The sequence below is a fragment of the Xiphias gladius genome, chromosome 23 (genome assembly GCF_016859285.1).
Source record: "Xiphias gladius isolate SHS-SW01 ecotype Sanya breed wild chromosome 23, ASM1685928v1, whole genome shotgun sequence".
NCBI classification, from domain to species: domain Eukaryota; kingdom Metazoa; phylum Chordata; class Actinopteri; order Istiophoriformes; family Xiphiidae; genus Xiphias; species Xiphias gladius.
This window is the reverse complement of record NC_053422.1, coordinates 22403395-22419190: the sequence shown is the minus strand read 5'-3', so window position 1 is coordinate 22419190 and position 15796 is coordinate 22403395. Positions and strand designations below refer to the sequence as shown.

General features: G+C 42.2%; 1 protein-coding gene across 1 annotated transcript in view; it reads right to left on the bottom strand.

The window, feature by feature from the left end:
* gpc3 (glypican 3) overlaps positions 1-14174 on the bottom strand; it is a 98285-nt gene extending 84111 nt beyond the window's left edge. The window contains exons 1-2 of the mRNA XM_040120219.1: positions 14018-14174; positions 5335-5496 (exon numbers count right to left, since the gene is read on the bottom strand). Coding sequence (XP_039976153.1) covers positions 5335-5496; positions 14018-14174 — 319 coding nt within the window. The remainder of the gene's footprint in view (positions 1-5334; positions 5497-14017) is intronic.
* Positions 14175-15796: the final 1622 nt, after the last annotated feature.

Genomic DNA, 15796 nt, shown 5'->3' with positions numbered 1-15796 from the left:
ATGAAAAGAAATGAGCATCTTTTCAAGCTCCTTCCAAACTCCTAATCATTTACAGAGCGTCAGCTCAGAGTAAAGTGGAGAAAGCTCCCCTGCCTTCCAGCAATGAGTGAAGCCACATACAGATCGCCCTCATGCTGTCTGAAAGTAGTCCAAGTTAGACCTGTTTTGGAACACCCCACTGTGCCAGCCTTCTATGGACTCATTGAGTCATTCCAGGAGCACCAGGCTGGCTGTCCCACTTTCTTCAGCAGATATCACACAGACTCTCTGATATCAGCACACACACTCACCCTGCAACTTTCCTCCCCACTTATTTGAATTTATAAGCAATCGGGCCAATCTTGTCCTCTCATGTTTATTAATTGCTTTTGCTCTTTGGACTTGAGTGCGACTACCCTCTGGGTGAAGCCTCTTCCTTGGGCTGCAGCGAAGCAACGAGCTGTGCTGACACAGAGCAGACAGTCGTGTGGTCCTGTTCTCCCCACCAAGCACTGCAGTCAGGGGAGGCTCATTTTCTGATGTGTCATTTTACACAAGCACTGCACAACAAAAAGTACCCAGATCCTGCCTGCACTGCCTCTCAGCCACAGTGGCTTTCAGCTCTTATACAATAATAACCCCAACAAATTATTTTGAAAAACTTAAATAAAAACTTGTCTCATTAACAAGGAAGGATAATCTAATTTCTAATCTGCACCAGCAGAGCTCTGAAGGACATGTCGCTGGGGAAATAACGACAATTAGAGCTGCCAATCACCCGAAATGCCAGAAGATGGTTTTGGATGAGTTTCTGCTTCGCCGGGCAGTTATACAGGAGATAAAGACAGAGAGGATGGGTGAGAGAGAGGGGATGATAGGGGATGTTAAGTATAATCACATCACAGACGTGACACATAAATCTGTGCCGTAGTCAGCCGACTCTGTATTGGAATCAGAAAAGTGTTACAGCCCCAAAGTAGCGCTGAATGAGTTTGCCACAGACCTTCACGCATACAGTACACACACTGATTTCCCAACTGTCTTTTTGGTCTCATTCTAATTAGTGTACGAGATGGAAACTCTCTGAAAACAGTTACTCACATGCTCATAGTCATTTCTTAAGCAAAAATGCTCAGTTTTTTTCCGTCTCATATCATCGTAGAATGAATACCTTGGTTGGACAAAACAGACAATTTGCAACTTCTTCTCTTAGAAATTACACTTACTACTGCTAATTTGCAAGAGCAACTATGTTTCAAAAGATTAAAGATTAAGTTTTTGTTAATATAATGAGCAATGTTTTCAATGAATGTATCAACTAAGTTGCAAAATGCTGATACTGAGTGTACTTGGTTCACTGACAATGTATTTCATTTGTTTCCCTACAATATCTGATCTTGCGACACAATATCCGCTCCTGGCAACTTCAGCATGATTAAACAATTTTATTGTTATGTTTAGGCAAATTAGTTTTGCCCATCACTGGAAGGTCATCCCATGGTGAGTAAACTGAACTTGATGTGTAAAATCAGTGGAGTGCCCCTTTAAGTACTCGTGTCACCTTTATGCTGCGCGCGCAATCAAAGTCATGTATCAAGTTATGTGACGTGGAGCATAACATACTAATACACTCTTCAGAAATATTGGACTCCATAATTTATACACCAAATTAAATTCTCAGCATGCACGAAATCTGCTTCTCATTTTAAAAAAATTTGATTTAAAGAGGAGCATCCTGCAAAGGTTTAGAGATTCTCATTTCGAACTAAATTGACAACATCAGGCCACTGAGTGCCAAGCAATCACAGCACGCGGGGGAAGATGGTGTTATCGTCTTGCTAATGTGAATCAAAATGAAATCCAAGAGTCTGTCACACATCAGAGTGGATGCTGCAGTTTATCCGTTAGGTAGTCTGGAATATTATAAAGAGATCAGCTAAGGCTCATTAGATTGTCAAATGGCATATGAGACTTTCTGCACAAGAGCCACACATCATTAGAAATTCCTAATGCCTTACCTATTTCCTGGTATTGATCTTGAAGAAGCCTAATGTTAAAGCTGCCTGTCATCTAACTGCTTAAAAGACAAAGATAGACAGAGCGATTACTTTTTCTATTGTTTGGAAAAGTTGACTTCAAAAGGGTGAAAACCTCTGGTGTAGTCTGAGGCTTGGGAAAGCAGAACAAGGCAGGTGGAGCTGGAAGGAGAGGGGATGCAAGGATAGAGGGAGCACTCAGACATGGGAGATAGAGGGGTGGAAAGGGGAAGCCCTTTGATCTCTGGCAGAAGTGAGCGCTGAAGAAAAGAGACAGAAAGCAGCAAAGAAGATTGCAAAAAAGGCGTGCACTCAATTCCCAATAGTAGCATGAAAACGAGAGGAAGAGACAGACGGAGAGAGAAAGAGAGACGGAGGAAGAAAAGTCAAATAGATGGAGCGAGACAGAGATGGAGAGGGAAGATGACAGGGTCAGAGAGAGAGATAGAGAAGAACAGAGGGGAAGAGAGAAAGAGAGGCTGAAAATGAAGAAGGGGAAGATAGATAAGACCAGGATGTTAAAAGGATTTCAGGCTGTTTGGGGAGTTCTCTCAAGTCCTATGCTAAAGCAATTAGTATTGAACCCCTTCTAGGAAAGTGCAGCCAAACCACAGTGGCAGTCTCTAACATAGTTAGTGTGTAACAACCAAGTCAAACCCCATGGTCCCCATTAAACCTCAAGTTTTAATTAGCATGTCACGATGGTGCTGCGTTCCACAAGCCATGAGTGCGCGTTCTCCAAAAAGTTGTCCCAGTGAGTCCACACATCCCACTTAGAGTGGAAACCCCAAGACAATGAACCGAGTTGCTGTACTGCATTGAAAAGGCCTGTGTAGGGTGATAACAAAAGCTCAGCATTAAACGTGAAAGCGATCTTTCACAACAACTCTTGCTAATATGGCTGCACTGTGAAAGAAAAGTTGTGTACCCCTTTGTCATTAGGGAGTTTACTTGAAACCAAGTTCTAAAGTTTACAGCCGTCACTCCCAATGTATGTTGAAGTTTTGTTATAGTGGCCCTAAATAACCTTTGCTGTATAGTAGCAATTATAAACATCAAATATAGAGTAGTACAAGTAAAGAAGAGTAGATAAAGTCAACAAAATGACTCAGTTATGTCAGTATAGCCCCTCTCACACAGGACAAAAAACCCTCTAACATCTGGCTTTTGTCTTCAGTGGGAAAGGATATTATTGGCATACATTCACGGGTATTTATCAGCTCCAGCACCATTCGGCCGTGATGGAAACATGACACTGGGGTGGACACGCTAATTGTTTGCCCCTTTTCCGGCGCACTGCTATGACTCAAGTAAAAGATATTAAAAAGTAAACACCATGACATAGTCACTGGTTTCCATGCTGCTTTCTACTGTTTACTAAACCTGTTTTCCGGCGCATTTGTGATGTCAAACGTGACACACAGAAAAGAAAAATAAATTAATAAATAATATAAAAATTTAAAAAAAAGAAAGACAAACTACTGGCAATGGGAAAGGAATCAATCGCCCTTTTTTCAGCAGGTTTACCCACGTTTAAAAATCCCGCATACACGCTAATTTTGCCATAAAAGGGGTATAACACAGCAGCAACATCTAGCAAAAGTGAGCTAACATTAGCCACTAATAGCTACCGGTCATACGAGACCGAGTAAGGTTGTAACAGCAAAATCCCTGAGTGTATTGAAGTGAACAAAGGTGTGTTTTGTTGCATAAGAATTAAACTTTTCATTTGTAATAGAAAGACAGTATTATTTCTTCTCTTAAAAGTTGCACAACTGCAGAAGCCCACAAGAGAGAGAATTAACCTCATCCCCCAGAAATTCAAAATGCACTAGCTGACAGGAAAGCCTTTTTTTTGGAGGGGGGTGGTCCATTTGCTTTTAATACTCTACCGGTGCAAAGAGAGCACTCAAATCCAAAAGTAGCTCTGCCATTGTTTTTCATAATCTTATTCTCAGACTTTTTATCCTTCATTTTACTCATTTGTTTTACTTTATTTATTGTTTTTTAAACACGGACACTACACATTGATTAACAGTATTAAAATTTTGTCAGAACATTTTGGGAAATACACTTTATTGCAGAGAGTTAGATGAGAAGAATAATACCACTATCATGCCTGAAAGCTAAGTTAGTTACCTTAGTTTAGCAACTTGAAAAAAGGGGAAATGAGTTGCCTGGCTCTGTCCAAAGGTGACAGAATTCGCCATCCAGCGCTTCTGAAGCTTTCTACAGTCGTAATGCTTAGTTGAACTAACTGGCTATTGGCTGTAGCTTCATATTTATCAAACAGACATGAGAGTGGTATGCCGTCACCGCAAGACAGCTATTACCCAAGATGTCAAACTATTCCTCGACTAGGATTAGTAGGCCTTATTAATGATCATTGTTGTTGCTGCTTAATTGAAGATGTTGTCAAACACTTGAGAACTTTAAAGGAAACTTTTAGACAGAAATAACGAAAAGGAAAAGGGGACCCTTGCACCTTAAACGATGATCTCACAACCATTTTGGTGACAACTAGCAATGAGTCAATTAAAAGAAATGCCTCAGTGGATGCTGCATTTTGTACAACTTGGTGCCAGCTGCGATTTTATTTGGCCTCCAGAGCAGCCTCAGTTCTTTAAAGCAACAATTTGGCAACATAGTTCCCACTGACTTTTCCGTATCCACCATGGTTAGCCTAGGTGTCATTACAATGTTTAGTCATTCACTTTTAGCAGTCACCTGCCTCCTGTACCTTCATCTTCCTGTTCTCATCTGTAAGGAGCTGAAACTCGGGATCTCCAGGTTTGACAATTTTCACATTACTGTTGCACCGAGTAGGTATTCTCAATACTCTACCAAGTCCAACCAGTGAGTCTCCTCTGACCACTGTCATCCGGGAATGGTTTCCAGGACCACTGCTGACTGGTGTTTTTCACTGTGAATAACAGTCATCGCTGACTGCAGTGCGCCAAAATCTCAGGAGACTGTCACTTTCTGGAACAACATGTCTGGCACCAGCAACCACACTACATCTAAAGTCACTTAAACCGCACGTCTCTGCCATTCTAACATTTAGTAGAACAGCAGCTGAACGTCTCATCTCTGCGTGCATTATGTTTGTGCTTCAGTTATATGTGACTCACTGCCTGGAGGAGTGAGCTGCTGACATGAACAGGGACGTGTAGCCAAGAAAGTGGATCCTCAGTCTTGATTTGAGGGCGTCAATTATCAGTTTAAATGTTTGTAATTATAGTGTTGCCTCTTCTCTGTGCCAGTTAAAGTTGTCTTGACTGTTTGAGACAGGTTTTGACAAACTGTACTCACTGCTTACCTTGGAATATGGCAGCATTCTGGATGATGAGGCGTTTGAGTTGAGCACTGACAACCTGCAGGCCAGACTCCATATTGCTGCGTGCGGCTACCTGATACCGCTCCTCCATCTTCTTGGAACAGCAGGTCGGGCCTTTGGTTTGGCAAACCTGCAGATCTGAACCTGGCAGGAAATCAGCAGAGACAGGACACGAGTTTGGATGAGCAAGGGGGGAAGGAGCTGGGGAGCCACTGCTGTTTCATTTTCAAAAACAGAAAACTCTTCCTTCTCATACACACAAAAAAAGATTCAGTAGCATCCTCTGCATGCTAAACACAGGAAACACTATCTACAGCAGATTTTGCAGCCTTAATGAGCTTATGATTATTATGTGGAGGCTGTGCTATTTAGCAGGGTTGAAATCAAAAATAAATTGCTGCTTAAAAAATGAGTCACAAATGTAAGCGATACACCAAGGCTGTGTTGTTCTCCTCAGAGATCAGTTTGGTCAACAGAAAACTTTCACACCACTCGAGGCTACACTTTTCACACCGAGGATCAAAAAAAAAGTATTTTTTAGGCACAAATATGAGAGCTGGGAGCAGTGCAGCGTGCAAACAAACAAACCCAGGTTTCAGCATGCTTTCACTATGTATGACATAAAAAAAAACAGCCACAAGTAAGATTGAAGGTGATGAAACATCTCTGCACCTGGCCACAGACACTAAAGGTTGTTTACACAGATGAGAAATAATTGGATTCCCAGAGCTCTTTTGAAAGTTGCAGATGTAAGCCAGTGTAAGAAAAACTGAGGTGACAAGGATGTTTCATTGGGGCGATGTAGCCGTACACAACCAGATCAAAGAACAAACACCCTGGAGAAATTCATTTAATTTGAAAAAAATCTTAGTGAGGAGGGAGATAAAGACTACGTGGTTAGAAGTCTGATCAAGGATAGCAAAGGAGCCTCAGCTGCTGGAGTGGAGATGGTGAATGAACCGCAATTTTCTGTGATGATGGACTGAAGGACATTTTTCATAAAGAGCTTTTCTATCTTGTTTAATATGTGAATACACCTCTACTGTCACAATGTCACAGTAAGACTGTAATGTATGGACTCTATTCTAAAAGTTCAGAGAGGAGATTATGCTGTACTGTACTTAAAACTAACGTGTTTTTTTTACACAATGATGCCTTTACAGAAGAGTTAACATCACACATTTCTGTGGCAAAATACCTCCTTAGACAAAGAAAAGTGGAATATGAACTTTCTATACACAAGCTATAAATCTCCACCTTATTCCCAAATCACTCCTTTAAAATGATGCACACGCAGACACAAATAATGCACAAACACCTGATCTCTAAGTACAGAGAAGAGCGCCTGTGAAAATCCCTCTCTCTGGTGCTCCCCCTTCTCAGTCTTTCTGTCCCATGTGGCTTTTGAAAGCTTCAGCGGAGGCTGCAGTTGTAACGTGCGAAGATGTGTCGAGGTGTTGTCTGCAGGATCTGCTGCCTGAGAGGCATCAGTGACAAGGGCCTGATTGATGGCGTAGTAAACAAATGTCAGGGGAGTCTGCCAACTTCAGCGGCTTGGGGTGCGGAGGATGAAGAGACGGAAGCGGAGCGATTAATTAGGAGGGAGGGCTTGGATTGTGAATGTATATATTACGTATATATATATATATATATATATATATATATATTAGTCTTGATAACAAGCGTGTCAAAAGACAAAGGAAAGGCTTTTGTCGAGACTGAGGGTTTATCTTAATCTGAAAATCTCTATTGTTTTGCGGCTTTGTCTCTTTGAGATCTTCAAGACAATAAATCTTTCATAAACAGAGCTCAGACTGGAACAATGACAACAGCGGGCATGGAGGGAAGTTAAACTAGCAGGAGACGCAACAGAGTGACAGTCTTGATAATTAATAAGTACTGGGGGGTCAAACACATAACAGCTTCAGCTCACTCCTGACTCCCATCAGGGTTTCAGGTGTACAGTCTAATGAGTAAAACAGGCAATAAACTGTCAAACAGCACCTTTTGTATGCATACTGACAGGCTTAATATCTTAAATCAATACAGACAAAGGACTCCTGACAGATAACATCAAGTTAATTTCAGACTGCAGGGGCAAAATTATTAAGCTGTCAATAGCACCATAGGTGAGGTGAGCGTGGCCTGATGCAGAGAAGAGCCGGGGATTTAGCAATTATCTCCGGCAAAACAGACAGTTTCATCTGCACTTTTCTCTTTTTGCAGATGATAGGTGTGTTTCATTACAGATGTTCCACAGCGGTGAGGAATAAGTGATGGATTCAGCAGGGAAACGATTCCCTGTAGAGTTTCACAAATAATGAAATCACACCGTCCAAATAAAACCCTCTTTCTGACTGACAGATCCCTTGGGTATAAGCTTCCTGCTTCTCCTTTTTGCTTTCTTTCTCCTCCCCCTCCTTTTTTTCTTCTTCGTTGTACTCCTTGTCATCCATGCTCAGATTTGTTCTGAGCTTGTTCCACTTCACCTAGCTTGAGCTTAATAGCCATCGAGCACCGAGAGCACCTTTCTATCAGTCTGTTATTGGTTAATTAATCGATTTTTGTGTCCTGATGGCCAATTCTCTCAAACAAAATGAAGAAAGACAGTGTGAGCTAGGAGCAATTTAGATGTAAATTTCCCCAACATACAATCCCAGTTCAAGGTGATGCCTTTAAATGAATATGTACTTTCAATCAATACTCTGAAATGGTGAGCCAGACAACTCGACATGCAGAACAGCAGCCGTTTTCATGAGAGTCAAGGTCTTTGAATGCCTTTTTTAAGAACACATTGATTGCCATCCACTTTGTCACTGCCTTATCTGACAGTCCTTAGCTGCTTCTATCACGACAGAAAGTTTTAGCTGAAATGCCATGGGTGAAAACTCCAGCAGGGGCTCAAACAGTCCTGTGTACACACAGACGTCAAGAGGGGTCCCTCTCCTCACATCTTTAACAAGCTTAGGGACCCAAAGCCAAGGGAACGGGGGCAGCCAGAAATACAGTATGTGTCCCTACGTTTCCCAGCACCAATTACAAAGCTATTTCTATGCAAGTTTAATGATGGAGACCATGGGGGAAAAACAAGTTGTATTAAGATATAGAATATGTTAAAAGCTGTTCATTATGAGCATAAATTATACATCAGCTACCAGTGTTGAGTGGAAGCATGTGGGAATCCATGGCTTCCTCTCCAGGGCAAAATGAGCCAGTGTCACTTTGTAGAGACAATAAATGAAATAAAGATAGCGCAAATTACAACCAACCTAAGAAATAATAATATCATTAGCTACTGGGGATTACAATTGTTTTAAGTATTTTTAGTGCTTTGCTCACTGCTCTACTTCAAGTCGTTTGATGAAGCAATAATTTGAAAGCTGGAAGCATGAATGTGAAAGAGTTTTTTAAGTGTACACAAAACACAAGAGCCCTTCATTAAAGAGGAATTTTTAAGAAGAGAAAAACTGAATAAACAAAACACAAGTCAGCGCTTAATTAGACAAAAAAGAGCTCCTGCTACAGGTCAAACCGGTCCACCTATTAGTCGTGTCCAGTGTCATTTAATCCGCAGGAGTGTTTGTTCTTTGTTGTTCAGTTTTACATGATAAACAACAAGCCTGGATGACCTGACCCTGCCGCTAATATCTGAGGAGTCCACATCCCCTGGACTTTTTTTTTTTTTTGGCATCCTGCTACAAAATATCGAACAACATGAAGCTAAAATTGTTTCAGCTCACAGCCAAAAAAAGAAAAAGAAGAAAAAACTCCTCTCTTGCAGGACCACTGTGCAGGATTTTCTGTTGAAATAAGTGGCAGCTGTCACCTAGGCCTCCGGCAAACTTGCATTACTCTTCCATTCAGTGGGAATCTGATGCCCCTCTCTTGAATCAGGTCAGCCGCTGCTGTCAGAGAACCACCACATCCTCCGCTCGAAGCGCCACTGACACTGATGGAGATGCCTTCACACTCATGTCGGCGGGTAAGCGCTCGGCTCTGCTCGTGCGCCTCTCGCACATACACCACGACACACCTTCACCCTCAGACACTACAACCACCCACAGCAACAGCCACAGCAAACACATGAGTGGTAGCACTGCTACAGCTGTCTTAGGTTTTGGGTTTTTTTTTTTCATATCTCTCCTTCAACGTCGTTCTTCTGCTCTCACTTCTTTTGAATCACACTGGTGGAAAGGAAAAACTTGCGCTTTTGTTTTTTGGTGTTTTGCCCCCGGGCACCACATGCAGCATTATTAGAATTCTGCTCTTCCTTCCTGCGGACATCTCCCTGAATCAGCCACCTCCCCCACACAATACTCCATATCAATACAGGCTACTTCACATCTCCCTATCTCACACACACAAAAACACACACGCACACACTCACACGGAAAGTGATATGACTCCAGTCAAATCACAGCTAGTCATCCTCTAAATTTAATTTCATCAATCTTTCATTTGCTGTATGCCTCAGTGAAGAACTCGTGTTACATTAGACTGCAGGACAAGCCCTCTGTTCCGCATTTACATGCCAAATTTTTAGCAAGCACAAAGTTCAGAATAATTACAGAAGCTGTAGCTGTGACTGAAAACCTCCAGCGTTTTCTGTATAAATTAATGACCAGGATATATTATGGATGGGGCATGACCAAAAAAAAAATAAAAATAAATAAATAACAGTAAATAACAGTACTAAATATAAGAGAAGTGACTGCATATTTCATGCTCTTCTGAAAAAAAAGTCAGTTCATTAAGACAGAAATAGAAGAGCTGGGATTTATGGAAATTCTACCTACAGTACAAGCACTGCACCGTAACTCATTAAGTTTATCAATTTTGAAATATTTATACAGTGATGAAATATCGTAAAAGATCAAGTCAAGTCACTGTCAACTGGATATAAAGAAAGCTATGAAATACTGGAAACATTGCTGCGAAGTTTGATACATGTCACATTTTTTTTGAACAGATTTTATATCATTTATTTAGAAATAGCATGTGACTATGCAAGCTTTTAAAAATAATGAAACTGTTTTTGCAGTAGCTACTTTTTCTTTTCCTCTAGTATGTGGATATGTAGATTGACACGGAAAAAGCACCTACAAAAACTAAATATATAATTATGCGTTAGAAGGAGGAAAAGCAGTAAATGTGATTTTTGGTGTTTTAGGAACGGGGTCATAATTCGAAAAGTAAGGCAATCATTGCATTATTCCATCAAATGAATCACAAATTTTACAAGATTAAAGTCACTACTCTCTGGATTTACACATTATTCTAACAAAAATGTTGTTGCCAAAGTGGAGAGACACAAATTCACAGTATGAAAGATTTCCTGTGGCACAGCCAAGGCCACACAACATCCTCACTGCAGGTCTAACTCCATTATCTGAAATAGCTGAAGTGATTTTGGGATATTATTCCTGTGCAAATCAAAACACTGAAATCATTTTCATATCCGTATGTTATGGCTACGAGTCCTGAAATCAAATCCCATTCTATTTCCCTGAAGTGGTTAAAGGGAGGTCCTGAGATCTCCCTGGGACTGTGAGGGTTCAGGAGCCCTGAAGAAGATCTGTTTAATTTGTTTCATTTCTGCATTATTATACTCCAAGTGCTAATAGTGAGCACACGGTGGGAATGTTTTTTTTCCTCAGAGGTTTAAAGGATAGGTTCATTATTTTTAAAACAATAGTCGGGAGACCATATGAACGCTGAAACAGGTTTTTCTTGCTCCAATCATTCCTCCTGTTCATACTGGCCATTAAAAGAACCTTCCTAATGCGCTGCCGGTGTAAGTGATGGGGGACAAAATAGTCCTTGTTCTGGGCAAAAAAAGTATTTGAAAGTTTATCTGAAGCTAATATGAGGCTTCAGCGGTAGACAAATGGACAAATTAAGTGGGTATCTTCTAAAATAATACAGTCTTTTTTTATGAAACTCCCTCTTTGCGTTTTTCAAGATAGTATTACCCAGCTGAGCTGCAGTAAAAGGGGACTGACACAAAGAGGGATTTTTGTACTAATAGGCTGATAGTGCTTGGATAGGATCTTTATAATAGTATAAAAAGTGAAATTATTACAGCAAGCAAGACTTATTTTAATGTTCATGTGGGCATTTGATTAATGTCAGACTTCATCTTGTATGAATCATATCTAATGACAAACCTGAAAGTCATTTGAGACTCAATGGGATAAAGTTTTTTACACAATGTATGTCTATTTGGGCATCTTATATTAACCCATGTGTTTTGTTAACGTTGACTTTACTTCCTTATTTTTTGGGGTCCCACAGACCCAAATATGTGTAATAACTAATAATAATGACTGAAAAATCAACCAATTTATTTCCTCTAAATGTTTGTATTCTTTTCTAATGACTTTATTGAAACCAAATTTGTAGAAATATATTGAGGTGAAAGAAAACTTCACTTTGACAGAACCTGGACTTGTACATTTGATGAAGGTGACAAAATACAGAAATGACCATTAAACATAGTTATTATTACACCAAATAAGAAAACTTATATTTTATATTTAAGATGTATATGAGCTATGCCTGACCACAAATATATTCTTTTCGTTTGCCAAGTTGCCAAAAAGTGTCATGTTTAGGGTCAGTTAGAACCCAGAGGGTTGTAACTCCCTGACTTTCTATGGACAAGCTTTTAGAAAACTCCAAATGCAGAAATGCTAACAGACCTATTCGGGCTGTGGGAGGGTAGTGCTGTGTTCTGTCAGCACCCATCACAGATACAGAACGTATGAAAATGTGTATTTACGCACGAAATTGTTCATAAAATCAGGAAATATCATGCATATCAAGCTGATGAAACAATGATTAAGTATGTTATTTAAGCACTTACAGAGGGCCTAGCGTCTCCAGGGGCCCAAACACAGCATTTGTGTTGTGTTAGGTCTGGGAAGCCCTGTTACAGAGTAATCCAGAAAGCTCATGTTTACGGTACATGTATAAATTCAGGACTTTTATCTTGAGCCCCTCGCTGTACAACCAGTTCACTAAATAAAACCCAAATTTATTCTGCAACAGAAAATCCACCAGCATCTTGGGAACCAGTAAACTAAACTATGCCTTAACTGGCTGGGATGAATTGTCCTTTGGCTGACTGCGTGAATTGAGTAACAGTTATGAGCTGGGTGGTGTGTGTGTGTGTGTTCGGTGTCCAGTTCAGGCCGTTTCCTCAGTGAAGGTTCACATACAGCTGGACTGTTCAGCCTCAGATATCAGGAAGCTAAATACCCCCCAATTGGCTTGCTGATAAAATGCTTGATGGCCTATGGGTGGAGGGTGTGTGACTAAAGATGGATGCATGGAGAAATGTAGGGCTCAGTGGTTGGAGCTGTATGCACCCACAGATGGTAGATTAATATGTGGTAGCGGTAGCATGACAAAATATGCTTCAAAGTGCATTGCACATCTTTCCTGCTGTTTGATTTCAAGCATTTTGTGATTGGTCACACTCTCTCGTGTTCACTGAACATTTAGTGTTATTTGGTAAACATCTTTTAAATCAGGTGGGAGTGAGATGTGGTAGAATCGCAAGCTGGGAACGGAGAGAAAACAGTTAACCTGGAGCATTTCCCCGTGCTGACATGACACTAAAACACCCAATTAACATTTGCAGCTGGCTGCGATTCAGCCGCGTGAGAGGGATCTCCATTTACATACTGAATCAGAATTCATGCAACAGGCTCCAGCAGCACACCAACATGCTGTATTCTGCAAACCAGGCTGGGGAGTTGTTCCTCGATCCCACAAAGATCAGAATTATTTCACCTACATCCCCTTTTCACAAGACGCATCCCTTCCTCATCGGAGACAGAGTCAGAGACATTTGAGCTCCAGGGAACAACAAATTATCCTGTTTGGATAATTGCATCTTTTACAAAATTGTTTTCAGGGTGGTCACGGCTCATATCACACCGCTCATCTATATTCTGTGACAATGTGGCAAAGGAAAAGCTGCCAAGAGATCAGCCTGGAATATGAAATAAGCAACTTTCATAAAGGAGGAGTGCTGATCGTTTTCTTTGTGTGCACTCCATCATCACCTATGGAGCAACAAACCTAAAACTTAGCAGTGGACTCAAACCCACATCACAGATACCTGCAGAAAGAGGCTCACATCTGCTTCTCGTGTTCTAAAGTACTGACCAAATCAAAGTTGGGTTTCAAGGAGGGTTACTCGGCTCCAAGTTTGGATCAATACTAGAACTAATCGATTCTGCAAGCTCGTTATTTAACAGTTTACCGGTGGTTTATGTAATTGAACCTAAAATGTTGACAAGATTCTTAACGTGGCCAATAGATTTTCCAGAGCAGGTTGGTAAATGTTCAGCCAGAGGGATGCAGAGTGTGTGTGGGTTGGCTCCCAGTGCTGATACCGGAGAGGTCAGCAGCCTTGAAAAAAAAAAAAAAAAAAAAAAAAGAAGCTCGACGGCGCTAGAGAACTGTTGTAATGGTTGCTACCCCTGAAGCTGAACAGTGGAGTTGGATTTGAGTGTTTACAGTCAGAGCTGAAACAGCAGAGACCCGTTTAAGCCTACTGAGGTGCAGACAATCTAAGGCTGCGGTTGCCAGACATCATGTGCGAAAAGCACGGAGCTATACTGTAGGGATAAGCTTGAAGTTGACGACGAGTTACCTGACACCGGGGTCTCGGGGACCCACTTGGAGCCCGGGTGCAGAGACTGGAACACCGTGCGCACCTCCTGGCAGTTTGGCACCTGTCCGCCGGGCAGGGCGAACAGCTGGAGGAAGGCGCACAGAAAGAGCGCACCGTGGACCGATGAACCGACCATGGCAGGCGGGCAGCACTCAGCCGAGCCGGACGGAGCAGAGCGACAAACAGCTGAGATTAACTTCAGCACGTTAAAAGTTACAGGAGGATCCCGCGTTGGCGCTGGTGGGGTGACGCTGCAGCTCCTGGATCTGCTCGGCTCAGCATCCTTCCGCTTTTTTTTTTTTTCCCCTCCTCTCTGCCTCTCTCTCTCTCTCTCTCCTTAACCGTCCGTCCGCCTGGAAAGCTGCTCGGCTGCGCCTCTTGGTGAAAGCTACCCCGACGCCGACAACTTCTGAGTCCCCCTTCACTTGCGGCACTGGCTCTCGGCTGGCTGCACAGATGAACGAGCCCCGGACACATGCGCGCGCTCCCCCCAGAAGCGCGCGGCACGGCGTGAACCTGCGCGCACAGAGAGACCCCCCCCCCTCCCTCTCTCTCGCGTAGGCTAGTCGTAGTGATGTGAGCTGACACCTTTGGCCCCTGTTTGTCCGCAGGAGCGGTGATATATGGAGGGGCTTCACTGTCGTGTTAGATGGATGGCCCTGTATGTTATGGGATGCAAGTGGGGCACAGTACCTGCACCGTTTTCCTGATGTGGCCAGGAGATGCACATATAATCACAAGGAAAGTGACTCATAAGGCGCAGTACAGGAGCTGCGAATGAGCTTTTATTGTTCAGCCACATGGAGAAAGTGTACAGAAAGCATGCGAAACATTCAGAGGTCTGCACAAACCGGGCAAACGTGAACATGAACAGTCTCATCTTTTATTCAGTAATTCCATAAACCTCATCCTGTAAAATCACCCGGTGGCATCTCACTTTACACCGATCGTTTTCTTCATCGTTTTCTCATCTTAACTGGACGGTTGCTCCGCTTCCACGCGGCCCCGAAGAGCCAATAAAGTTGAAATGGTGCCATCTAGTGTCCAGTCTCCCTGTCAGACACCACAGAGGCCAACGTGCATCTCCTCAGCACATCAGATTCTGCAGCTCCTCATCACACATCGCTACACTCATTAGCACAATCTAATGAATGTGTCGCTGTTCGCAACATCTGGCGGATTGCAGATGGATACTGTGCAATTTCTCTCAATGTGGCAAGTATCGAAATTGCGGAGTCACCCACCCGAAAACAGCGAGACAAACTTCAGTGTCTAAGAAACTGGGTGTTGAGTCAAACATGAATGCAACAGAGGAGAGAGAAAAGAAAAAAAAAAAGCTGCTCTTCTTGTGCCCCTGGTGAAAGAGTTTTTTTTTTTTTTGTATTCTTTCAAGTGTTCATCAAAGCTTGGAACAACAGAAAACAAAACCCATATATCTCTTGCTTTGGCTGCATGTCTGAGAAACAGAGAGCTTTGCATGGATTTGCACAGCAGAGACCAGCAGAAGCTGAGAGCAAACCAACAAAACTTGCCGCAAACCCAGCAGAGCTCCACCTTCCAGTACCATAAACTCCGTCCGACGCATGAGGGGAAAGTAACCGGCAATACCTGAAGTGCACAAACTGCAGTAGATGAGTGTGCACTACCTGCACTGTGAGCACTTTTGAACTGCCAAGTCAACAACGTGTTCAGCTTAAGAGTCAGAAAGTCACGAGTCACTAAAGATGTCTGGGGGAAGGACTTGTGCACGCACACACT